At 44.0% G+C, this 27,380-nt stretch overlaps 2 protein-coding genes across 4 annotated transcripts in view; both read left to right on the forward strand.

The window, feature by feature from the left end:
• Positions 1–3,956: 3,956 nt before the first annotated feature.
• On the forward strand, positions 3,957–7,255 carry NHLRC4 (NHL repeat containing 4). The gene is made up of 2 exons (XM_035131639.2): positions 3,957–4,106; positions 4,818–7,255. Exon 2 carries the CDS (start codon positions 4,827–4,829, stop codon positions 5,925–5,927), a length of 1,101 nt encoding a protein of 366 aa, XP_034987530.2. The 5' UTR covers positions 3,957–4,106; positions 4,818–4,826; the 3' UTR covers positions 5,928–7,255.
• Positions 7,256–7,269: 14 nt separating this feature from the next.
• Positions 7,270–27,380, forward strand: part of PIGQ (phosphatidylinositol glycan anchor biosynthesis class Q) — a 39,681-nt gene continuing 19,570 nt past the window's right edge. The window contains exons 1-4 of one of the 3 annotated variants that reach the window (XM_060282874.1): positions 7,270–7,392; positions 15,383–16,083; positions 22,289–22,420; positions 24,846–24,966. In XM_060282874.1, coding sequence (XP_060138857.1) covers positions 15,410–16,083; positions 22,289–22,420; positions 24,846–24,966 — 927 coding nt within the window. In that variant the 5' untranslated portion in view covers positions 7,270–7,392; positions 15,383–15,409. Of the gene's footprint in view, positions 7,393–8,754; positions 9,070–9,549; positions 10,073–15,382; positions 16,084–22,288; positions 22,421–24,845; positions 24,967–27,380 lie in introns of those variants that run through there. The other 2 variants (XM_035132094.2, XM_035132093.2) reach the window with 2 other exon arrangements.

The raw sequence follows: 27,380 nt of genomic DNA on the forward strand, positions 1-27,380 counted from the left end.
TCAGGGCTGATTTCCTTCAGAATGGATAGGTTTGATCTTCTTGCAGTCCATGGGACTCTCAAGAGTCTCCTCCAGCACCAGATAGTGATAGGCTTTCTCCTTATCTCCAAATTAAATGCATTAATGCATAACTTAATTTATGTCTGCCCTCTTCTTATATCCCCATTTTGCTTTGCGCTGGATTTCTCATTTTAAAATATGCAGTGCAATGAAGGTGTGCAAGTTCCCCTACCAACACCCCCATCCAGCACTCAATACACTCCATAGTTTTTACATTACGTTCTCTCATTTATTAGCTGGACTGATGGATCCTTCTAGTGGTCATCATTGAAACTGCAACAAAACCTTTGCTTGGATTTAGAAATTAGGAGGTGCTTCCAGGCCTGTGTTTATAATGGAATGATGTTTCTCAAGCACATCTTATCTCCTCTTCTCCTTTCCTTTCTGCATCCACATGACCTCAGTGACATAAAAGTGTCTCAGCCTTTATTCTCCCCACCCCATTTAATCCAGATTTACCCTCTCCAGGAAAATAAATTTGATTTTCTTAATTAAAAACAACAAGACCGCTTCCACTCACCACCCTCCTGTGATACCTGAATGACCCATTTACAGTATGAAGCCCTCTTCTGGAAGCACCCTATGGTAAGGATGAAAATCTTAAGTGTTATGAGGTTTCTTCAGAGTCCTCCTTCTCAATAGCCCACAGGAGGGGAACCGATGGCACCCACCTCCATACTGCTCAACTTCAATGTCCACCGTCCCTGACCATTAGCCATACTGGGTGGGACTCATTGGAACTGGGCATCCAACATTTCTAGGGCAACAAGTTTCCCCTGCTACTGCATCCTCTTTCGTTTTTCTTTTCTTCCTCTCAAGTCTGTTTCTGCTGAACCAAGTGTTACAGGATTTTTTAGAATGATGGGGGGGTTGCCCCTCCAGCATGCAGTGTGTACCCCCCCCCTTTGTTCACACACAATGTCTCCTCAAAGCACCACATAATGCACGACACCACACAATTTCCTGCTCAGGGGAAAGATGGCTACTGAAGGCGGGACTTGGGAAACTGGTAAAAGACAACCATAATCCCTGAAACCTGGGATCAGGTACGCAGCAGCCTCTTGCATAGGAGATAATCACTGGCATCCTGGCAAATGTGTGCCAGACAGATAGTCATCCTGTGGACAATAGCAAACCATCCAGGAATGGATTAGGTTCTTGGTCAGGACAAAAAAGTATGATTAACTTGGCCGGAAACCAGGAACTTGTAAATATTTCTTTTGTCTTACTTAATGGGTGTAAGGTGGAGGTCAAGGGAAGGATGGGGGGAAACCTGATGCTCAGGTTTCTGTCACCAGACCATCCCAATTTGTGATGTATTTATGATGTATGCATGATGTAATTTTAGGGGTGCTGTGGGTATCTTTGTAAAACTGATAAAAGTGGGAGCTATCCTTTGTTCTGGGCGTCTTCCTGCTTCTCCCATGTGGTGGGGGGAAGTCCTGTTGCAACAGTCGTTTGAATAAAGACCAGGCCTACTGGCTGCTGTTTTGCTCCTATATTCCTGGCTGGTGTCTGTTTGGTAATCCAAGTGAGCCCAAGGATTTTCCTATAACACAAGCATGCAACCCTCTCTTCAGGTTCCTGTCCACTAGGAGCAAAGGAAGCTACCTTAGACAGAGTCAGACTATTAGTTCATCTTGCTCTCCCCAGGGAGGCTCACCTGCCACCTTCATTACACACCAGGCGAAAATATTCCTCTTCTCCCAGGCCTTATGCTAATTGAACCATCTATGGACTGGCTAGTCACCCTCTCCAGGATCTCAGACACTTTTCTCATATCTACTGGGGGATGCTGCAGACCTCTTACAAGCCAAGTGGGTGCTCTGCTACCAATGAACTGCTCAGTGGAGCAGTTTGGTAATTTTAGATTCTGGACTTAATTCAGTTTATTTTAATTATGTATGGTCACGTGGAGGAGGGCGTTGTTGTTGTTGTTGTTGTTGTTTTATGGTTTGCCCAGAGGTATTCCAAAATGATTTGCAATATAATAAAAACATATATAAATGACATATATAAAAACAGTTAAAACAATTGCGTTTATTTTTAAAACACATTTATATAAACAGTTTAAAACATCAACAGTGCATACATAAAATCAATTCAAATCCAATACCTACTGGGATAATTCATATTCCACATTTAAATGCAAATGAGTATTGCTTTAAAATGTGGCAAGCACTGGGTGCCCTCTTGCTCACTTGCCTGAGAGCAACCCTTAATTTCAGCCCCGTCCTGCCCTGCCCTGAAGGCACCACAAGAGCTTTTCCATACACCTTCATTCTCCATGCCTCAGCTTCTCTACCTGTTCACAATCCTCAGCCTATACCCCAAGACACTACTTCTGCGCATGGCGACCATGTATAGATAGATCAGCTTTATTAGAGAAAGCCAATGTAATGTAGCAAATACAGCAGAAGTGTGCAAACTGTGGCCCTCCAGATGTTTTTGGCCAGTGGTCAGGGTCAATGGGAGTTGTAGCCCAGCAACATCTGGGAGGCCAAAGGTTACCCACTCCTGCTTTACATAATTTCAAGTGCTTCCTTGTATGTTATCTCAGCAATTATTTCAACAGCCTTATTAGTAGTGTAGGGAGGGCTCCCATCTTAGATGGCTTTAAATCAGGGGACCCAAACTAAGGCCCGGGGGCCGGATGCGGCCCAATCGCCTTCTAAATCCAGCCCGTGGACAGTCTGGGAATCAGCATGTTTTTACATGAGTAGAATGTGTCCTTTTATTGAAAATGCATCTCTGGGTTATTTGTGCAGCCTGTCTGGTGTTTTTACATGAGTAGAATGTGTCCTTTTATTGAAAATGCATCTCTGGGTTATTTGTGGGGCATAGGAATTGCTTCATATTTTCCCCCAAAATATAGTCCGGCCCCCCACAAGGTCTGAGAGACAGTGGACCGGCCCCCTGCTGAAAAAGTTTGCTGACCCCTGCTTTAAAGGCAGATTAGGAGAATAAGGCTATCAGTGGCTACTAGCCCCAATGGCTGTGTCTCCTTCTGCTCTCAAAGGCAATGTAGACTAGGGTCTGGATGGCCTGGGTTGAAAGCTCCGACACAGCAACAACAAAGCTCACTGGTTGATCGGATGACAATCATTATTTCTCTCTCAGCCTAAGCAACCTCACAAGGCTGTTGTTGTGAGCATGAAGCTGGCACAAAAATATAATTAATAAATGGGTTCGCACAGGCGGTAGATAAGAAATGGAAGTGACAGGGGACTATTTTGTGCTTCCCACTGGAGGCAAGGAGAGCCTAAGCACGAACAAACCCATGGCCGAGGTGTCGCTAGAGGCTTGGGGGTGGCTTTCAAACATGCCTTGACAGGCCTTCAGCCTCAGAAAGGTGAATGGGCGCCAGAGGCCTATTTGGTATGTTTGTTTATCTCAGTGTTTAAAGCAACAACAAAAGGTCAGAGTCCGTTGCTGTGGGAGATGCTTTTCCTTTTTTTAAGCCTCCCACAGCCTTCCCACTGTCCAGCTGAGACAGGCCTATTTACTTGTCAACTTCAGTTATTTAATTCATTTCACCACTGTTGAAGAAATAGGCCCAACTCAAAACGTCCAGACCCAGCAACTCGGGGGATGCTGCTGAACTGAGAGGAAAGGAGATGCATTTGCAACTCTTGCTTGTGCAAAATACACGTTGGGTCATGGTGGGTGGCTTCCGGGTTCCAGCGAGATCTCCTGGATCTCTTGCAAGATCTTACCAGAAGCCAGAAGCCACAGCCCCACAACCGTGATAAGTAAGGCTTTGGTTGCAGGGCAGGGGCAGCACCTTCCCGTTTTGCCCTAGGCAGCAAAACAGGATGGGCCGCACCTGGGTTCTTGTCTATTCTAACTTGAGCGCTTTTGTGTTTACCCTGGCAAACTATTGACAGAAGCATTGGGCAGCAAATTCCTGTCACTAACAACACAGCCCTGGGAAACTTATCTCAGTGGTATATTTGAAGGGAAGCAAAATAATACTCTAGGTCTCTCTATAAAGCAGTTTGCAAATCAGGGGGAAAAGAGAACAGCCTGGGCAACTTTGATCACAGGTAAGTACGGTAGTCCTAAACTTTCTTCCCTACTTCAGCTAAGAGCTGATTATTTACTATTTGAGTCTGTAGTCCGGCAGCTTGGGCTAATGGTCTAGGGCACCTGAGTGACAGATAATACCCTGCACTGCTTAGCAAGTCCATCACCCCAGGATTGCTCAAAACTGTTTTCCACAGAGTAGAAGTACCTTAGCTCAAAAGGTGGTATTAGATAGAGGTGGATCCATTGGAAGATGGATGGCGATTTGCAGTAGATACAAAAGGTTTCTTATGTCACCTCCAGTCTATCATTATTCTGTGGGAGGGATTTAGTCACATACTGGAAATTTAGGGTTGTGTACACACTATTTGAGGGAAATAATGAGCTTCAAAGGTGATTTAAGCATATAGTGTATACAAAAATAAAAAGAATCCTGGACTTTTTGCAGTTTGGGGGAGTGGTGGGGTTAAAAGTATGCAAAGGGTAGGGGCATGGGGGAGAAATATGATTCAGTTCATATTTAAAGGTGAGGCTGCTTAAACCACACTTAAACAATACACAGGCTGAAACAGCACCATCCTTTGAGATTTGCACTTCTTCAAATTTTGCAATGCTGTTCTCCAGCCAAGCACTAGGGTACTGTGTGCATAAAAATGCATATATTCATAATAGCAACATACAAAACTGCATTATATATTTGAAGACTGCTTGTGGTTTGTCTTTTTTGAAAGGGGGAAAGGATGGATTATACCTTGGAGGATTCACAAAGGAAGGAGAAACTTCTGAAGACTGTTTATGCTCTCCAAGTTAAATCAGATGCCACATTTCAGAAAGCCAGCCCTCTCCTGAACAGCCACCCTGGTACAGGCATGGTGACAGAACACCAAGTGCACCAGCTGGCAGAGAAAGCCAAGGTCATCTGCCATGACCTGGACAATATCAAAAACTCCCTTTACTACCGACAAGATGAACTGGTGCAGCAGATCCCAAACCCCAACGGCAACCATTATGGAGGTGTGTGTGGAATTCACTGCTCGCTCGATGGGCTTATCTACATGATTAGTGAAAATGCACCAAGGGTCCACTTCCTCAACCGCTCGGGCCAAACTTTTCAGTCCATACCATGTGTGGAAGGGAAGAAGAATGAGACTTTTTTGCCAGAGGACGTGACCGTCACCAGGGCAGGGATGGTGGCAATTACAGACATGGTCAATGGGACTGTCCGCATCTTCAACAACCACTCCAAGTTCTCCAAGGGAGAATGGCTAAGAATTGGGAAGTTTTGTTCCCCCAGGGGAATTGGAGTGGATACATCTGGAAAGATTCTGGTGGCTGACTACACAGAAGGAAAAGTTCATAGCTTTGCCCTTGACCGTGCTTTCAAGGTGCAAAGCACCCACTCTGTCTCCAACCTGCGTGGGCCACGCTACGTGTGCTTGGCCCCTGAAGGAGGGTTTGTGGTGAGTGAAGAATGTGGTGATGTCAAGCTCTTCAGTAGCAACCACAAACTGGTCTCTTCCATCAGCAGCAAATATGGCCACTGCTTTGGCAATCCCTCCGGGGTCTGCGCTGATAGAGAAGGCAACATCATTGTGGCTGATGAACAGCACCAGAAAGTCCACTTGTTTCCCAGGAGTGGGTCTCCCATCTGCCTGGTATCTAAAGGTCTGCAGAGACCAATGGGAATAGCTTGTTCCACCCAGGGGTTGCTGTTAGTTGCCGATAGTGGAGATAACTATGTCAAAGTCTTCAAGTACCGTGTGAGACCCCATTACAGCTCTGACAATCTTTGTATACCCAGTGGCAGTCCAAACCTAACGCCTAGAGGGAGAGCAGAGTAGGAATATTCCATCATTCACCTTCAGGCATCTTCTGCATTGACCTCTTCCACACTACCTCATCTGACAGTACAGTCAGTTATCCAAGTTTTTCTAGCACTCAAAAGGACTTGCTGCAGAAAACTACACCTTTGTCACATGGTGGACTCGAGCTAAACAACTTGGATCCCAATATCTGACCCACTCCCCTTGGATGTTATGCCTGGTAGAGGGGGCCCTTTTGGTAGTTCCAGTGCCCTCAGAAGTTCAAGGGGGCCTGGAGAGTGCATTCTTTGTGGCAGCCCCTACACTGTGGAATTTCCTCCCCACAGAGATGCGACTGGCACTTTCAGTATGCCAAAAGCACACCTCCTTCCTGGCCTTTGACACATGATATATATAGTTTCAGGGCCCGTGCTAATCTCTTGACTGCAATTTGTTTTAAAATGATTTTAAATCGCCCACCTGTGATTCCTAATAAGTGGTATTCAGAGGCATACTGCCACTGACAACACAGATAGAACATAGCCACTGTGGCTAGCCCTAGCTGGCATGGGAGTTGTAGTCCAAAGCAGCTGGAGGGCACTTGGTTGGTGACATCTGAAGCTAGCTTAGGGGCAGGCTGTGAAGCCCATATAGTTCTGTCCTCCAACACCAGCCATTGCCCCTGGCATCTAACAGTGACTGTCACACCCTGCCCAATGGTAGGGTTGGCCCAATATAGCCCCTGAGGAAGAAACCTGGTTCTTCTAAAGAGCCATAGCCTTTTAGGAGCCACAGACATGCCATTATTATTAAAGAGAAAGTTTTCTCTAATGTGTGTTTTCATGAAAAGTAAGATTACCTGAATTATATTTGTCACTGGTAATGTTAAAAACTAGAGTAAATTATAATAAAAGACCATAGCAGGATATTCAGAAGGTCAAAGTAATAAAAGAGGTCAAAGACTCCCCACTGTTTCTTGTCTTATTTATTTTGTTTTTATTCATAACATTCAGAAATGGATGCCACATATTGCACCATATTAACTGGGAGGCAATTTGGGGTTTACTTTCAGAGGAAAAATATATGCTGTCTACATTTCATATTTTAAATTGTGACTAACTTCATTTGCAAGGAATGTAAAGGGAGAAATTGATAAATGCAATTAAGATGAAGCAATAGGGAAATAAGGGCAGAAAATGTTTAAAATAAATCATCCTTGCATGTGTTGCTTTGTCAGCATTTTGCTTATTAACATCTTCCTCTATTTCAACAGAGAATGCTTGCAAATAGAGGGCTCTAAAGTTGCACACATGACCACCCTGTTATTCCTAATTCGCTAACCTAAAATCCAGCCTTTTCTCCTTAATTTAGTACCGCTGACTGCCAGTTGCTGGGAGAACCCAGCAGAAGAGCTACATGGCCCTTGAGTCCGGCTTGTGAGCTTTCCACAGGCATATGGTTGGCCACTGGGCAGGAAAGGCTCGGCCTTTGGACTAATGACATGGTAGGAATTTAAAAATTCCTTCAGTAGCACCTTAAAGACCAACTAAGTTTTTATTTTGGTATGAGCTTTCGTGTGCATGCACACTTCTTCAGATACAGTGAAATGGAAGTTTCCAGGCACTTATGTAGAGAAGGGGTGGGGAGGGGTGGGGATGGGGAGGGGGGATCACTCAGAAGGGTGGTGGAAATGGGTGATTGACTGACTGATAGCTGTTGATGACCGCAAACGACTGCAAATGGTTTTGCATGAAAAAGCAAGGGTTGAGATGGCTGAAGATCGCTTATCATAAACAACAGATCAACAGAGCCAGACAGATACCTAGAGAGAACCTGCTGCAAGACAGACCCAAAAAAGAAAATAACAGAACACCACTAGTCATCACATACAGCTCCCAAGCTAAAACAGTACAACGCATCATCAGAGATCTACAGCCTCTCCTGGACAATGACCGCTCCCTTTCTCAAGCTCTGGGAGGAAGACCTTTCATTGCCTACAGACAGCCACCCAATCTTAAACAACTCCTCACCCACAATAATACAACCACCAGACTTAACATGGACACTGGTACCAGAGCCTGCAATAAACCCAGATGCCAACTTTGCTGCCACATACACCCAGACAACACCATTACTGGCCCCAACAACATCCAACATACCATCTCAGGACTATTTAATTGCTCATCCTCTAACATTGTGTATGCCATCAAATGCCAACAGTGCCCTTCAGCTCTCTATATTGGACAAACAGGCCAAACCCTACGCCAAAGGATAAATGGACATAAATCTGACATCAGGAACCAGAAGACAGAAAAACCAGTAGGAGAACACTTCAATCTCCCAGGACATTCTATACAAGATCTCAAAGTAGCTGTCTTACTACAAAAGAATTTCAGAAATAGACTGGAAAGAGAAGTTGCTGAATTGCAACTTATCACCAAGCTCAAAACCATGGAGGGACCTGGTTTGAACAGAGATATCGGGTTCTTATCTCATTATACATGATAAGCGATCTTCAGCCATCTCAACCCTTGCTTTTTCATGCAAAACCATTTGCAGTCGTTTGCGGTCATCAACAGCTATCAGTCAGTCAATCACCCATTTCCACCACCCTTCTGAGTGATCCCCCCTCCCCATCCCCACCCCTCCCCACCCCTTCTCTACATAAGTGCCTGGAAACTTCCATTTCACTGTATCTGAAGAAGTGTGCATGCACACGAAAGCTCATACCAAAATAAAAACTTAGTTGGTCTTTAAGGTGCTACTGAAGGAATTTTTTTATTTTACTTCGATCCAGACCAACACGGCTACCTACCTGTAACCAGAACAATGGTAGGAATTTGTTTTCAAAAACAGGTAACAAAAACAATACAATGAATGTGATAAACACCCACATCCCTCATTCACATGGCTATCAGCTTCCAACAGAAGTGTGAAGGCACAAGCTACAGTTCTCAGAATTAATAGAAGAGATGAAGCTTATCAAAAAGAAGGGAGATGCAGACATTGAATTGGAGGGGAAATGGGTTGCACCCAGGGGTGTGGTATACAACGGCTGAATTTTGCATGCCTTCCCCAGTTTTGTAGGGGAAATTACTGATAGTTACTCTTGGGAGCAGCAAAGAGTATTCTGCTGTTTAGAAACCTGTTCTACCTTCTGGGATACTTTAGGCTTCATCAGGTCAGTATGACACCATAGACCAAATTCATGTCTGATATCTGAAGAAGTGTGCATGCACACGAAAGCTCAAACCAATGACAAACTTAGTTGGTTTCTAAGGTGCTACTGGAAGAATTTTTTTTGGGGGGTGTGTGGTTTCGACTACGGCAGATCAACACGGCTACCTACCTGTAACTATAAAAAACCTTGTTTTTGCTCTGCTAGCTTGGGGTGTACTGCCTTAGTGCCAGAATCTGCTTGCATTTTGGCATCGCCTGATATCTTTAAGTGGAATAAAAAAATTCCTTCAGTAGCACCTTAAAGACCAACTAAGTTTATATTTTGGTATGAGCTTTCGTGTGTATCTGAAGAAGTGTGCATGCACACGAAAGCTCATACCAAAATATAAACTTAGTTGGTCTTTAAGGTGCTACTGAAGGAATTTTTTTATTTTGCTTCGACTCAGACCAACACGGCTACCTACCTGTATCTTTAAGTGGATTTCTTTTATTGTTCTGCTATTTTATTGTAAGCAACTCTGAAAGCGTGTGGCTTGTAATTTCTTCAGATTAATTAGTAAATATAAATAAATCAAAGGTACATTAGCTCTCTTATATTTCTTTTTTAAAAAAAAACTGTCAGTCTTAGAGAGAGAGCCTTAGAAAAGATTTCCCTCCTCAACAGCTGGGATACTGAAAATGTTCGTAGAAAAAAAAGAGGTGGCAAAAAAACACACCAGGCCACTAAATGGGACGAAAGAAATTGTTTTAGAATGAGTTGGTAGAGTTTCTTACCGGAAACCTGCTGGCATTTTTAAAACAATGAACTCAATCAAACAGAACGCCACTTCAGGAGACCGGGGGGTCCGTCCGGAACTCAATTAGGCAAGGACTTTACGGAGCGCTCTTAGGAACGGACTGCGTCTCCTAGCAACCGGCCTGTAGCACCCGGAAGTGGCTTGAATGTCAAGAGGAGCGGGCTCTTTCTTTTCTTTTATGCCTGCTAGAAGGAGTAGCGGGAGGAAGTAAGTGTTGTCGGCGAGCGACGGGGAGTCCTGACGGCTTGGGAGAGAAAAGGATGCAAAAATGGGGAGGGGGACCCGCGGCGTGGCATGGTGGGATGGAATTGGGACCAGGGTTGCCAGCTGTTGAACTGACCCAATGACTGGGTTGCTCTGCGGCCATTAACGGGTGCTAGTATGTTATCTCCATGCCTCTCCCCAAATTGCATCTGCTAATTCCTGCAGAATAAGCCTCTGTTAAAGACATAAGAGCCGGGCAGGCAGGTTCTCCCCTCCTGGTTAGTTGGCACCGTAATTGGGCAACTAAGGCTTGTGTGGGTTGTGCGTGGCTAGCTGAGTTATACTGTGCATATTGCTGCGTTTCCCAAACCCGAGGTGACTGAGAAATGTGGCTTCTGTATAGTGGAGTAGTAGTGGAGGGGGGGAATCCTACAGGCTGGAGAAAGGCACATAGGCTTATTTATTTATTAATTACATGTTTATTGTGCGCTTCTCCCACAAGTTTCAGAGTGGCATCATTCCCTTTCTTCCCCTTATCCTCATGACAGTCTTGTGAGGCAGGCCAGGAGGAGAGAGTGAGTGACTGAGAGAGTATTGGAAGCTGAATCTCTCTGTTTAATAATACTCATAGTTCCCTATATTCCATCCATACTTGCTCTAGCATCTGGTTTGAGGCATAAAATGCTTAGCCTTGCTGAGGCTATGTAACTCTGGTATTGATTGGTGTCTGAGTGGGATACTGCCTGAAAACCCTGTGCACGCCACCTTAGGTTATCTCTTGGGAGAAAGGCAAGATTACACCATGCAAACTCTGTATGCTGAAATTTCCTGTTTAATTGAAAATCAAGATGCATATGCTATCCTCTATCTTGGGACTACTTAAGCCTTTTTTATTTGTAAAATAATATTTTGGGGTTTTTTAGTGTAGAGAAAAGGTGAGTCAGAGGAGACATGATAGAGATGTATAAAATTCTGCATGGTGTAGAGAAAATTGATGGAATGGATGTTGTGCTCTCTCTTGTAACATTCAGGACAGAAAAAAGAAAGAACTTCACATCATAGTGCATAAACTACAGAATTTGCTCTGGCAAGAATTAGTTATGGCCACCAACTTGAGATGCTTTAAAAGAGGGTTAGACAGATTCATGGAGGAGAAGGCTATATCAATGGCAACTAGCCTTGCTGATAATGTTCTACCTCCTCTGTCAGAGGCAATATGCCCGTGAAAGCTAGTTGCTGGCAGTCACAAATGGGAAGAGTGCTGTTGCCTTCCCATCCTGCTTTTGGGCTTCTTATAGGCATCTGGTTGGCCACTGCAAGAACAGGGTGCTGGGCTAGCTGGGCTTTTGGCCTGATCCATCAGGCTCTTTTATTGTTTTCTGAAACAAGTACACATACAACCAAATAACACTGAACAAAACTCAAATGTAGAACAGAGCCTTGGAAACACATTTACATCCCTTAAGCCCTTTTGCAACTTTGGGATACCTTCCTTCTTTCTAGGTACTGGCAGTTCATTAGAATCTGGTGTTCTTTTCTGCAGATAAACACAACAGGGTTTTTTCCTGCTCTGCATCATGCTTCTGATTTTATCTTTCCTTATACTCCAGCAGCTTGAACCTATGAGTGCCAGATTCTAATTTTACCAACTTGATTGTAGCATTACCTGACCCTGCCCTGCTATGTTTAAACTGCTAGAGTGAGAGAAAGGAAGTTACCTGTTTTCTGCCTTTAAGTCAGTGTATATCAGTGTCAGGGAGCTTTTTATGTAGTCTGGGTTTCAAGTGACAGAAAGGCACTTGGGCCCAATGTCATATTACAGTGAAATGTGGCCAGTCCTCCACACCATCTCCTATAGCTGCGTACCTTTGCAACACTTGTAAACTGTAGCCCTCTCTTATTTGAATTTTGTATCAGTGCTTATGTGAGCTACATATTTCTGCCACAAACTCACTAAAAAGCCTTATGTGAACCATTCTCTCTTTCAGTCCAAGCAACCCATTGGCAAAAGGTTATACTGATATTGACTTACATTACAGGGTTGCTGTAATAATTACAAGATAATGTATATTAATTGCCTTGAACACTCTAAAGCAGGCATAGGCAACCTTGGCTCTCCAGATGTTTTGGAACTACAACTCCCATGATCCCTAGCTAACAGGGCCAGTTGTCAGGGATGATGGGAGTTGTAGTTCCAAAACATCTGGAGAGCCAAGGTTGCCTATACCTGCTCTAAAGTGTTCATGATGGGGTAATGCTGCACTTGGATGGCCTCTGTTTCTGTTTGGTACTGCTGAGTTATTTAAAGTGACAGTGTCAGTTAGTTCCAGTGGTCCATTTTGCTCCCTTGTGGATATTCTCAACCCTACCTGCCAAGGGTTGAACCAGGATCTTCTGCCTGTAGAGCAGATGTTCTACCCATGAGCCCTTCCCCTAATGATTAGAGTCACCTTGGTTGTGGGGTGATAATGATGATAAATAATTTATTACAGTATTTATACCCTGCCCATCTGGCTGGGCTTCCTAAGAATTATGAAATTCTATCCTGAGGAAGGCACAACAAAACTTGCCCTTCTACTCATGGGGTGCTTTTTTGTATTCTGGGGCATTAATCAATGGTGGTGGTGGGGAACAATCAGGGTCAACACACAAGTAAAAAGCACCTCTCCTGCTTGTGGAGAGTTTCAAAGTATGGATTGGGCAAGTTGACAGCCAGCTCTATCCACATATTCACTGTTGAAGGCAAGGGCCAGGCTGCTTGAGAAGGGAGAGTTTTGAAGTTGGAGCATTTGTAGGACAGGTGACAAATCCTTACCATTCCCTCACTCACTGATTCCCCCTTCCCCTCCCCATACACAAATTATCCAAGACTAACAGCTTTTAAGCCCCACCCCCAATTTCTGGATCCTTTTCTGATGGAAAAATATGGGCAGAGAAAGGGCTTTTATAGTGAAGAACTAGTGGTGTGGAAAAGATTAAGCCTGCCTGCCTTTTATTTTCTACAAATACCCTCTCTGCCCCTGTGATCTACCAAACTTTTGTTTGCCAATACAGTATAATGTGTAGTTCTTCCCCACCCCTAAGATCCTGCTTTCTTGGAAGCTCCAGCTTGTCCCTCCAGCCAAAGTATGTGTGTGAACTCGCGCACACAAGTATTTCAGAGGCTACTGAATGCTTCTTTTACAGTCCACTGGAGGGGAATTGCAACACTATGCATCTTGTTGCTTATTCTTGTTGCAAGGTGCACTCTCTGCCTGCAGCTGTGCACCCAAGAATCTCCCTGGCTGCACACATCTTTTAGTGGTTCCTCAACCCTTATATTAGTGAAAGGACTGGAGAGGAATTGGCCCTTAGTACCAGTAACAGTGGTCCTCTCCACATTACAAGTAACGGGACATGTACCAAGCAGACATCCCTTTTCTGCCTCAAGGGGTTGGGAATTCATCCATGAACAGACATTTCTTCCTGCATCATTATTTGACAGGCTGGTAGCGGTGGTGGTGTCTTCTGAGTAGATCAGCCAGGGTGAATAGAAGCATTTGGAATGCAAACAAATTGCATTTCTTTTTCCAGAGCAAAATGTCAGAATCACAGATATTACCATAGATCAATTGGAAAGTTTTAGCAGGGACATCTATTTTCTGTATGTCTCCCTTTCAGTATATATTCCATAAACAGACAGTAAGGTTTCCTTTCCAATCACTGGACCCATCACAGAGCATACTGCCCGAGGGGTGGTTGGAGTTTTTTGCTTTGCTGAAGGACAGAGAAGGACAATGTTTTCCGGATGTTGTTAACTCTGGGCTTGCCCCCGCCTTTGCTGCTAATGGTGTTTCTGTTTGATACTGCTGAGTTATTTAAAGCGACAGTGTCAGTTAGTTCTAGGGTCAATTTTTCATTTCTGTGTATGAAAACTGAGACATTGATGTCACCTTAGATTTCAGAGTGATTTTAAAAAACTAAATAATGCAATATATGCTTGCCTTAGTGCCTTCCACCTGAGGAGTCTGCACTACTTTATATAGAGTCTCACATAGGATATACAGTACATAGACTCACTCCCTTTGTTACTGGCCTGGTTCTTGTGCCTTTAAGGTAGAATTGAACCAATTAGCAGCATGAAACTAAGTGGTAGGAAAACCTTCACATTTTAAATGTGTATGCATCAAGCTGCTGTTCAAAGCACAGGCGAAGGGTGAGTGGCAAAACCTATATACAAGGCACAATTAATAGCTGTGCCTTGTAATGCAGCAAGTTAGCAGGCAAAACATTTTCCTGGCATGGATGTAAGCGGTGAGAACAGCTTTACTGGCTAAGTTTTTGTGTTTCGCTGCTGCTAAAGGCATAGCAACCTTGCCCAAGAAAATGCTGACAACCTTAGCCACAAATTGTCCATAGGTTTGTCAGTACTGACCTAATGAAGTTTAATGACATGGGCATGGATGCATAGGAATATAGGAAACTGCCTTACACCAATCCAGATCATTGGGCGACCAAGCTGAGTGTTGTCTACTCTGACCAGCAGCAGCTCTCTGGAGTTACAGCATGGGCGTTCCCAGCCCTACTTGGAGACACCAAGGATTGAATCTGGGACCTTCTATGTGCAAGGTAGATGCTCTAGCACTATATTATGATGAGCACAGTGCATCAGGAATGGGGCTTAGAATATAAATACAGTGGTACCTCTGGTTACGAACTTCGTTCCGGAGGTCCGTTCTTAACCTAAAACCGTTCTTAACCTGAGGTAGCACTTTAGCTAATGGGGCCTCCCGCTGCTGCCGTGCCACCGCCGCACAATTTCTGTTCTCATCCTGGGGCAAAGTTCTTAACCTGAGGTACTACTTCTGGGTTAGCGGAGTCTGTAACCCGAGGTGTTTGTAACCTGAGGTACCACTGTACATACATTTTTGGAGTGAAGCCAGTGTTTGACTAGACATATCAAATGAAATGTTTTCCTATATGTAGAACACACTTCTTATTTTGAAGTATAACTCACAACTGGATTCTAAATTTGGATGATTAATCTGATACACTGTGGCAGTTCTTATGATGGTTAGCATAAATGTCTGGGGGGGAAATTCGCTTGCTGGCTATAGATTTTCACTTAGTTGCTCTGACTACATTTTTAGAGTTGTTTTTAAACCTTTTGGTTTTTACAAAACCTGGCCAGGTACCTGCCATTCTTCTGCCATCTTCAAATGACACTAGCACTGTTTCTTAACTTTAGTTAGCATTACCACTCTCTTGGTTTGCCCCTTGTGCTTGGACCCATAAGTATTAAGCATTATTTGGGTGTGTGCTTTTTATTTCCAGGCTTTCTGATTTCCAAGCTTCCATATCATGGTGCTTAAGATATTCTTCCCCATTTGCTGCTCGGCAGCTGAAAGTGGCCTGCTGGTTGGACGATGGATCCCAGAACAGAACTCTGCTGTTATCCTGGCTGTGATCCACTTCCCTTTCATTCCTGGTCAGGTAAAGCAGTATCTCTCCGAAATGCAACATGCAACACAAGTCAAGCTGTCTGTGCTGGGCTCATGGACTAAAACCAAGCAAGCAAAGGAAGAGAGTTTGGACAGGTTCCTTGAAGACCTTGGCACCATTTTTTCACATGACCCCTGGATCCAACTCAGCAAGGAGAAAGGAAGCAAGTTTTGGAGCTGTTCCGCCTCTTGGAAAGACTCTAATGGTAATGAGGAAGATGAAAATATATTGGTTTATTATGACCAGCGCAAAGTGATGCTGTCGCAACTTCACTCCACACGGGACCGGGTTGTTTCTTCTGATCAGAAGACAGTGGAGGCTTCCAAATTAGTTGCCGTGTTTGACACGGTTGCAAAGAGCAAGTTACTATTCATGAAGGACAGGTATGACGAGGGGCCTGTCAAGCTCACCCACTGGCAGTCAGAAGGAGTAGAAGCCAGTATTATTGTGGAGCTGCTGAAACAAGCTTCTGTTCCTGCATGTATGCTGATAACTTTCCTACTTTCACTTGTGTGTGGAGTCTGCAAAAGCAGGTATGTCATGTGGGATGAATAGGAACAAAATCAAACACAGTTTATGCATAGCTTAAATCAGAAAGTTGGGTTTTTAAAAATGTCTGTGTAATATTTTGATATGCACAATTATGTTTTTCTGGTCAGTTTCCTAGTGCAGTGGTTTTCAGACTTCATATTGTCAGAAAAATCATATGTGCAAATTTATTAAGGAAAGAAAAATGGGGGGCATCAGTTCACATTAACTATACAGTAAGCATCCATACATCCATCTTAATTTACACGTACAGATCAATACATGCCACCCACACTAAAGGCTCCACCCCTGGTAAGTACTAACCAAAGCCCAGGGACATTTGGGACCACAAAAAGTGTCCCATCAGAAGGCTTCAGTGATCAAGGTGGAGCATAAGGAATCAGGCTATCCTCAAGGTACTTTGGGCCCAAATTGTTTAGGAATTACACATGTATAGCAATAAAGTTGTTTAGGGTTTAGGAATGTATAGTGGTGAAATTGCTTTACAATGGATTATAAACCAAAACTAACTGCAGCTTCCGGATCAAGTGCAAGGGAAGCCACACATGGAGCACATTGCAGTAATCTTGAAGTAACCAGTACATGAACAACTGTGGCCAGGCTATCCTGGTCCAGCGATGGCCATAGCTGTCAAACCAGTCACAGCTGGTAAACGGCATTTCTAGCACTGAGGCTACCTGAGCCTGCAGGGACAGAGCTGGATCCACTAGCACTGCGAAACTGCTGTGAAAACTGCTTCATGTTTACTGATTCGCTGGCAACAACACCTGCATTTCATGCCACATGTCAGAACTGTCAATGAAAGAAGTGTGTCCTTAACACCAGTGTACATTCCCCAGGTGGGACGTGGGTGGTGCTGTGGGTTAAACCACAGAGCCTAGGACTTGCTGATCAGAAGGTCAGCGGTTCGAATCCCCGCAACAGGGTGAACTCCTGTTGTTCGGTCCCTGCTCCTGCCAACCTAGCAGTTCGAAAGCATGTCAAAGTGCACGTAGATAAATAGGTACCGCTACAGAGGGAATGTAAATGGTGTTTCCGTGCGCTGCTCAGGTTCGCCAGAAGTGGCTTTGTCATGCTGGCCACATGACCTGGAAGCTGTACGCCGGCTCCCTCGGCCAATAACGCGAGATGAGCGCCGCAACCCCAGAGTCGGTCACGACTGGACCTAATGGTCAGGGGTCCCTTTACCTTTACATTCCCCAGGTAGTCGCGATTGGGCTGGAGCTCCCTGGCTTCTGAACATGGATCACATTTGACATGTTTCCTGTAGATGTCCCTGCTCTGAAAGTGGTTGTTGTGTAAAGTGTAGACTCCAGTGGCAGCTGGTGCTTGTTAGAACTGGAAGTTCGGAAAGCAGGGAGGCCAACAGGAGGTGAAGCCACGGTCAATGATAGGCAGAGCTAACTAGTTCTACATTTGTCCCTTCTCTTGCTGAGTTCAACAAGGGGCAACACAGAGGCTAAGGAGGGGGAAGATGGCCGGAAGATGGCTGCCCCAATCCCCAGCCCTGTTGAAATGCCATTGATGTTGGATTCCTTCCCTGTTTTCAATGGGAAGGCCTCTGGAGGATGGCCAAGGACTAGCTCCCAAGTGTAATTCTGAATGGATGTGAAGTTTAAAAGCTCTCCCCTGTAAAGCTCAGCAGGCCTTCAAGTGAGATCAGGTTGTGCTGCCAAAACCGGGGAACTGAAGTATTGTTTCCAAGCTGGCAAAGGGCAGCTTTGATTAATTCCATTTGGATACTAGTTACCTAAAGCATTCATGAGCAAACCATTGCAGCAAGTGTCGCCTCAGGCTATAGAGAGTAGAACTCCTCAACAGGTTTCCAACCGACTAATACTGTCATGAAATATTACAGCCAGCTTTTTCATACTTTCTGCCTGATGTGTAAAACTTGTAGCTTTCAGCATGTCTTCAAACGCCTGGGGGGAACAGTGGGGCAGGAATGGAGGTTTTGTGTCAAAATTCTTGTGCATGCAGATGAATCTCTGCTACCAGAGGTAATAGGTAGAGCCAGTGCTTTTTTTCTGGGGCTACGCAGGAATATGCACACCCCTAAACATTTTGTGAATCTTTTTACTTTTGTCCATTTACTGTATTTATTTTCCCCGATTTGAACTATAAAATGGTGGTTTTCTTGAGTCAAAATGAGAGTACTCCTAAACATTTCTTTATATATAGAAAAAAAGGCTAAAGCAGCAGTTCTGGATGTGACCAGTTTCTAGCAGCTCAGTGGAGCATTAGTTGAAGGTCAAATCATGGAGCTGCAAGGAATCAAGTGGTCTGTAATTTGCTGGGACCCCTTGGATCCCTGCTTACTTTTTGGGGACCCTCCTGTCTACCTTATTTGGGTGAACGGGAAGACCCTTCCCTACCCAAGAGGTTGGAGAGCAGGCTGCAAGTCACAAAAGAGGCTATTGGACTGCACAGACAACTTTGCTGGCCTATTATTTATTTATTTCATGACCTGTCCTTCTCCAGCATGTCCCAAGGTGGGTTACAACAATTAAAAATTAAAAAACAGTTTAAAACAGTTTAAAACAGTATAGTCATTGAAATAGTGTGCCATAAATAGTATAGACACCATTCCTATATGATACTTGTAATGCAGATTTTCAATTGAAATGGAAAATTTCAGCTTTTGCTTGGAAAATTAAATGAAGCCACACTATAAATGGATGTCAATATAAGTACAGTATAGAAATCTATCTCACTGGAGTTTTCCCACAATAATACATTGAACTATATCCTGCTCTTTAGCACCACCTTGTGGCATACTCTGGGTATGACTGACATTGGATAAAATTCAAAGAATGGGCATTCATTATTTTATAGTGTCAGAGAGAAGGGCGAGGGGGTAGCCCTCCACCCCTAAACTGCAAATGTGGTTCTCCATCAATTTCCCACCAAATTGCAAAATCCCTGTTGGGGCAATACCTTTATTAAGTCAACCAAAATATAACAAAATACAGCCATACCTCTTGTTACGAATATTGCAGGTTGCGTACGACACGGGATACCTACGCGCCGAACCCGGAAGTACCGGAACGGGTTACTTCCAGGATTGGCAGTTTGCGCATGCACAGACGCGACAAATGACGTCATGCGCAGAAGCGCTGAATCGCGCAGTGCACATGCGCAGACGTGGCGCTTCATGTTGCATACTGCTCATGTTGCATACAGGGCTCCGGAACGGATCCCGTACGCAACATGAGGTACCACTGTAGTATACTTTTTTTAAAAAAAAAGTTTTCCAAAACCCTTCATCAGGCTAGTTATTATGAAGATAGACAGATATTTAAGAGCTTGGGAGAACTGAAATGCTTGCACACTATTTTGTGATACTTTGGCTGGCTAAATAAACATATTGCTCTTATACAAAACTTACTCTTGTTTTTGGTATTACCGCAGAATTGTAAGAATTTTCTGGAATAATATCCAGGCCAAATAAGCCTTTTTTGGTCACTGAAACATAAAGGAGAATTCCATGAGCTATCATATTTATTTAATGTGTTGCAGGATGTGAACGGGTTTTAGATAAATGTTGCAGAAACTAATCCTGATAAGAAATAAAACAGAAGAAATATATTATCACAAGCCTTAAATGGGAAACTGTTTGATAAGGAGATAAGTTCTTTACAAATGTACAGTAATCACATTCTCCATTAAAAGCAACATGGGTTGAAGAGTTTCTAGGTAAATCCTGCTGGTCTTTCTGCTCTGCATTTAAAATATTGAACAGAAATCTTAATCCTGGATTAAAAATTCAGAAGGCCTAGTTGTGTTCTCAGGTGGAAATGGGTTGGGGGGTTTTCTCCAAAAGGGACAGTTAGGGTTTTTCTACAGTGCAGCATGCCACAAGCAAAAACATTATCTGAAAAGCACTTTAGAGCTCCTCATAGTCTGTTTAGGATTATACCATCCTGAATAATCCGGTGTCATATTCGAATGGTTGCTAATTCCAGATTATTCATCATTAAGTCTATATAATTCATTAAACTGATTGAAGGTTGCAACCCTAGATATTAGATTTAAAAATGTAAAACCAAAAAAATAAACAAACCCCTCACAACATTTTCTATACTTCTTTTCCACTTTGTGCTTTGGAATTCTCTTGTGGTATAATAAGGTCCTGCAGACTGTAATTCTGAAATGAAAGGAAATATTAAAAGGAAATTATGTTTTCCAACATGCCTCTGTATGTCTCCCTATTTATGTCGCCAAGAAGAGCAGTTAGCCCTAGGCTGCCGCCACCAATTGGGTCTTTTAGAGCAATCAACAAGCGGCACTTTCTTTCCTCTGTCACTTCAGATGTTGTTAGCAGGCAGGCCAATTGAACGGATGTGCGTTCATTTTGCTCCAAGGTGGTGGGCTGCAGCAGAGTGCAGAATAATTCAGGGAATATGAGCGGGGAATTGCACTGCGCTACCTTTACTGGGAATGCACCTCAGCTGTCCAGGGTGGGGCAGACAGAGATAAGCTCTGAGGCTTTGAACCTGACAAACCTTTTGTGAAGGGTAGCTGAAAAGGCCTCAAGGGCTGCCCACCATGAATTCTACTGGGCTTTTACCAGCTTAATAGTTATTCCTGATGCCTTTGATCCGATACACTTGTGTGACAACCAGGTAACAATGGGTGTGTGTAACAATGCAAATCCAATCTGGTGGCATGTGAACTTGTTCATTCATGAGAGATCCCCTTCTATGGAGGCCCAAATGACTGGTTGAGGGGTGTGGAGAACAGATGGGTTCTTGATGTAAAGGCATTATAATGTGACCACTGAAGCATTTCAGAATTTTCAGGTGTTCTCATCTGAAGAATCATAGAATCATAGAATTGGAAGAGACCACAAGGGCCATCCAGTCCAACCCCCTGCCAAGCAGGAAACACCATCAAAGCATTCTTGACATATGCCTGTCAAGCCTCTGCTTAAAGACCTCCAAAGAAGGAGACTCCACCACACTCCTTGGTAGCAAATTCCACTGCCGAACAGCTCTTACTGTCAGGAAGTTCTTCCTAATCTTTAGGTGGAATCTTCTTTCTTGTACTGTAGTTTGAATCCATTGCTCCGTGTCCGCTTCTCTGGAGCAGCAGAAAACAATATATCTCCCTCCTCTATATGACATCCTTTTATATATTTGAACATGGCTATCATATCACCCCTTAACCTTCTCTTCTCCAGGCTAAACATACCCAGCTCCCTAAGCCGTTCCTCATAAGGCATTGTTTCCAGGCCTTTGACCATTTTGGTTGCCCTCTTCTGGACACTTTCCAGCTTGTCAGTATCATTCTTGAACTGTGGTGCCCAGAACTGGACACAATACTCCAGGTGAGGTCTGACCAGAGCAGAATACAGTGGTACTATTACTTCCCTTGATCTAGATGCTATACTCCTATTGATGCAGCCCAGAATTGCATTGGCTTTTTTAGCTGCTGCATCACACTGTTGACTCAGGTCAAGTTTGTGGTCTACCAAGACTCCTAGATCCTTTTCACATGTACTGCTCTCAAGCCAGGTGTCTCCCATCCTGTATTTGTGCCTTTCATTTTTTTTTTTGCCCAAGTGTAGTACTTTACATTTCTCCTTGTTAAAATTCATCTTGTTTGCTTTGGCCCAGTTGTCTAATCTGTTAAGGTCATTTTGAAGTGTGGTCCTGTCCTCTGGGGTATTCGCCACCCCTCCCAATTTGGTGTTGTCTGCAAACTTGCTCAGGATGCCCATCATCCAAGTCATTGATAAAGATGTTGAATAAGACTGGGCCCAAGACAGAACCCTGTGGCACCCCACTAGTCACTACTCTCCAGGATGAGGAGGAGCCATTGATGAGCACCCTTTGGGTTCGGTCAGTAAGCCAGTTACAAATCCACTGAATGGTAGCATTGTCTAGCCCGCATATTACCAGCTTCTTTACAAGAATATCACGGGGCACCTTGTCAAAGGCCTTGCTGAAATCAAGATAGGCTACATCCACAGCGTTCCCTTCATCTACCAGGCTTGTAATTCTGTCAAAAAATGAGATCAGATTAGTCTGACATGACTTATTTTTCAGAAACCCATGCTGACTTTTAGTGATCACAGAGTTTCTTTATAGGTGCTCACAGACTGTTTGCTTAATGATCTGCTCTAGAATCTTGCACAGTCATTTTCATTGACTGACATTTTTGCCCTTTTTTTGTTTTCAAATCTAGAGTGTTGACGTTTTGGCCCTTGTCTTTCATCTGGAGCAAGCTGTCAACTTGTGAGCAGCTGGGGCACCGGCTGCAGCACCTCCAAATCATCAGTAGCAAGCGGAAGGCTCCAAATCAGACTCAGCTAATGAGGTAAGGCCTGGAGGTGGGAATTCTCCTGGTAGATGTGAACAGGTCTGTGTCCAAATACATCAAAACAAACTATGCAATTCACCAAAAAAAAAAATTCACAGTTCCTATTAGTAGTATTGGCCAGGAACCAAATAACTACTCCAAACATGCCCAAGCACCCTGGCACAGCCCAGTGGGATATTCTTTCTCTCTTTCCTTCTTGTATATGCTGATCTGTGACAAGCTGGTAGGCAGATACAACTTCACAAATCCAGCCTGTTTCCAGCCCTTACAGCATTCAAGATAGATGTGGACATTTGTAAGCAATAACTACTGAAATCTTAAAAGCCAGGAGCACTGTGTCATCTGGTGGCCATTGGGATTGGTAGGATGGAAGGTTGGGTGGCCAACAGTAGGCAGAGGCAGAGCCAATGGCAGACAAAACTAACTAATTCTAGTTTTGTTCCCATCCTTCCCCCTGCAGGGTTCTACAATGGCAGTGCTGAGGTTAAGAAGGAAGAGGCAGTGCCACCCTGTTCAAACTAGGAAGGCTGGCAGGTGGAGGCTGGCTAAAGATAGAGTGAGGGTGCACCATGTACCCTGATGGACCAGTCACCACTCTTTGTCATGGCCTTGCTCAACTTGGAAAGAGCTCCCTGAAGCTAAAAACTGTGGGAGATGTTGATTAACTATAACACAGAAATGCTTAGGGTTGACTTTGTGGGTTTTTTTATGAGTGAGGTGGAAGACTCCTATCCTGTTGCCCAAAATTGCTCTTTTTCCGGAAATACGTTTCTGTTCCATGATGCTTATGGTCCATACAGCTGCACCTGAGAGTTTTAGATTAGAACATATTTTTTATGTGTGCCCCCATATTCCCACCCACACAGCTTCCATTTCTGTCTAGCAAAAAAAGAGGGTTGCCCAGGAAACAAGCCTGGCAAGCACTGACGCAGCTGTTGGGAATATTTGTACCAGCGCCTACCTTCTGCTCCTTCCCCCAGCTGCAGTGACCTCAGATACCCCCTTGAGAACATCCAGCATTTCATGACCCAACGACTACATTGTATGCCTTATATTTTTATTTGACTTTTGTTGCTGTTGTTTTTGGTTGGATTTTTTTTTTGTGTTTTGAATCTTCTTAGCTCTGAAAAACCAATCCAAAAATTATATTTTTGCCTTTACTGAATGAACTGATCCAGTCCCGTGGACCACTCTGCCAGATGCATACAGGATCTGCTGGCATAATGCAGCTGTTGGAACATCTGATACCTTGTATTGAGTCAAACCCATTATGTCCATGTAGCTTAATATTATCTACACTGACTGACAGCAGCTCTCCAGGGTTTCGGGCAGAAATCTCTTTCAGCCCTCTTTGGAGATGCTGAGGATTGAACCTGGGACCTTCCGCATGCAAGGTGAATACTGTACCAGTGAGCTGCAGTCTTTCCTCATAATGGAGGTGTGCAAATAGTTTTATTAGAATTGACCCCTGTGCCTGCCTCAGTGCTGAGTGATGCTGGGCTGTCAGAGCTTGAGTCAATACAGCCTTTGCCAACCTGGTGCCCTCTATACATTTTAGACTACAGTTCCCATCAGCCCCAACCGGCACAGCCATAGGAGGCTGATGGGCATTGTGCTCCAAAACATCATGAAATCACCAGGCTGAGTTAGTGTAAAGTCTGAACTGGCAAACCATCATTTGGATCAGCTGACAGTCCCAAGAACCAGAAAGCATGGTTTGCAAACCCACTTCAAACCATGGTTAGTGCTGTGGGTTGGTGTAATGTCTGAATTGACAAGCATTGCTGCTTTTGTTGTTTAACCTCCAGAAGCCCCTGGAGGTATAAGCAAAGAAGCAGCTCTAAGCCATGGTTTTACCTGCCTGTTTGGAAATTTCAAACTATAGTTTGTGTCTATAGGCAATTAATTAATTAAAAGCATTTATATACAGCCTGTAAGGGGCATGGGTGGCGCTGTGGGTTAAACCACAGAGCCTAGGGCTTGCCGATCAGAAGGTGGGCGGTTCGAATCCCTGCGACGGGCTGAACTCCCGTTGCTCAGTCCCAGCTCCTGCCAACCTAGCAGTTCGAAAGCACGTCAAAGTGCAAGTAGATAAATAGGTACCGCAAAGAGCGGGAAGGTAAACGGCGTTTCCATGTGCTGCTCTGGTTCGCCAGAAGCGGCTTTGTCATGCTGGCCACATGACCTGGAAGCTGTATGCCGGCTCCCTCAGCCAATAACGCGAGATGAGCACCGCAACCCTAGAGTTGGTCACGATTGGACCTAATGGCCAGGGCTTCAGTAGGAACTAATTCCAATATGGTTTACAATAACAGCATTAAGTACAATAACAATATTAAGAGAAAAAATATGGATTGCCAAAAATCTAGCCATTCCTCTCTTGCCTTGAACCTGAATTTATTTATTTCTACCCTGGTTTCAGAAAAGCCAACATATTTCTTTCTCTTCTGATTGACATGACTCTTGGGATACTACTGATGTCCTGGCTGTACCAGAAGAATCGAATTGGTCATCTTGCCAATGCCCTTGTTCCAATGGCTGATGTAAGTTTTTGGCTGAGCCTCATGCCCCTGAGGCCAGCACCGTAAAATTTTCCAATTTTACCACTTTCACTTCTAGAGCATTTACCTTTCCATCCAGTTTATCAAATTTCTGTGACAGTATCTCCTTGAAGTTCTCTATATCTGACCTTACTTCCAAAAATTGATTATTCATAGATTGTTCCAGTCCTTTCCTAAATTCTGCAGAAAGCTCTGCCTTATGTCTGCCTTATGCCTTATGATTTATGTGTCTTTTCAATATCTTCCTGTGCTGATGCTCTCCTTTCTGTTTCACTGTCTCCTGTTTTGGTTTCTCTGCCATGTCTATTATCAAAACAATTGCTTAAAACTTCTGTCTCAAGGTCATTTCACTTCCTTATCTCTTTCTCACTCTTAAACTTGTATGTAGAACTTCCCCCACTAGTCCTATCACAACTCAGTTTTATACTCATATATATCAACAGCTTCACTTTTAAGAAAATTTCAGACACTTCAAAAATAATCCAAAGTAAAAGGAAGGATCACACATATATACACAGTTTAACAAGAAAAGAAACCTGGTTATTATCACAGTCCACGAATGATGTTATGTTGTTCCCTTGATGGCAGTCTGATGCTTTCAAAGTCTCTAGTCGTATCTTATAATCCTCACTGTATCTTGTAGTCCAAAATAATTTATTTAAAATCCAGTATGTTCCAGACGTAAATCAGTTTTGTAATCCAAATTGTATTTATAATCCAGGTGGTATTTGTGATCTGAATGATATTTATAATCCAATATATCATGTTCTCCTCAGTTTTTATTCCAATGTGCGGCCCTGCTCATTGAAGGTTTTTTTTTCCCTTTCCTACTCCCGCTCTCCCAGGCACTTCTCCTCCCTGAGATTGCTCCCATTTATGGAAAAGTGTTCCCCTGTTGAGCTTTGGTAGGATTTGTCAAGATCCAGGGTCCTTTAAAATTTATCTGATTTATTTATTTATTTGCAATCCTTTAATCACTTTCATTCATAAAAACAATTTCTCCATTCATGAAAAACTGAGGGCACTCCACTCCATTCATGTATACAGTCAAACCTCAGTTTGTGACCGCCTCCATTTGCGACCGCTTCGGTTTCCAACCACCACGGACCCAGAAGTGTTTACATCCGGGTTCCGCGGCACTCAGATGCGCAAAAGCGATCTGCGCAGCGCGTGCATGCGCAGAAACACTCTATCAGCACTTTGTGCAGGCGCAGAAGCATGCCTTCAGCGAGCGACCGATTCGGGGAGCAACCGACTCCGCGGAACGGATTGCTTTTGCAAACCGAGGTACCACTGTACAGTACTCCTTTTAAAAGTTCAAAGAGCAACAGATCAGTTCTTTGTACCCACCAAAGAGATGGTTTGCTAATAGGTAGCTAAGTGCAGCTTAAAAAGTAACAAACGACTGATGTATTTCCCAGTGTCTTTGATCCCATTCACAAATTTATACTGCAGAGTCTGTCCTTCAAAATACGGGAGTTGGCTTCCTTTTTAAACTCTGTCTTTGCCAAATTTAAATTAATTCCTAACTTTATATTTTAAAGTCCAAAAGGTTTGGCAATTAGTACCTCTTTAGAAAGACTGCTGCTTCAGGTGGCGATTTGTGGTTTCGGCTTTCCCGAGCTGCGATAGAGCCATGGGCAGACTCAAGCCGCTTCTCTCGCCCCCACCACCACCCCACACTACCGATGCAGCAGTGGAGCTCCGTGAGCGCGGTGAGTCCCTTCTAGCCTGGCTGGTCCCCTTGAGACTCCACTCATCCGTGGGGCTTTTTAAGGGGGGTGCCTAACCCCGGCATGCACCCCTGATGCTCAGAGTGCCCGGCAGTGGTCGCCTCTTAAATAGATGCTCCGCTCCGCGCCGCCATTTCCCTCCGCAGGCAAACCGGAAGCCTACAAAGAGTCATCTAGTCCTGCCCTCTGCAATGCAGGAATCATAGCAGTGCGGTTTGGGAAGTGTTCCAGGGCCCAGATACTGAAGTTTGGAGGGCCTCATTTGGCACTTGGGCATCACGTTCCCCATCCCTGGTTTAAATAAATAAATATTTATTCTACCTTCTACAGTTTCTAGAGAAGACAGTTGTCCATGTCTATTTTATAGCACAAAACACACACTGGAGTATTAATCACCTTGCTGAGAGACCCTTCTGCCTCTCTCCTCCTTTCCCAATGATGCCACACATGGAGGCAATCAACAATGGGTAAAATTCTCCCAACTGCCTGCACTTGCAGGTTCAACCTGGCATCTGAAAATCAAGATGTGCTTTTCCTGGCATCCGTTTCCTCCAGCAGAAGCAGTTCTGGAATGAGTCATGAGCATTTGATGGCGCATTGGGAACTCCTGCTCTCTCACTCTCTCTTTCTGGTGCAAGTTTGCTTTCATCCACTGAATGAAGC

The sequence above is a fragment of the Zootoca vivipara genome, chromosome 14 (genome assembly GCF_963506605.1).
Source record: "Zootoca vivipara chromosome 14, rZooViv1.1, whole genome shotgun sequence".
Lineage (NCBI taxonomy): Eukaryota > Metazoa > Chordata > Lepidosauria > Squamata > Lacertidae > Zootoca > Zootoca vivipara.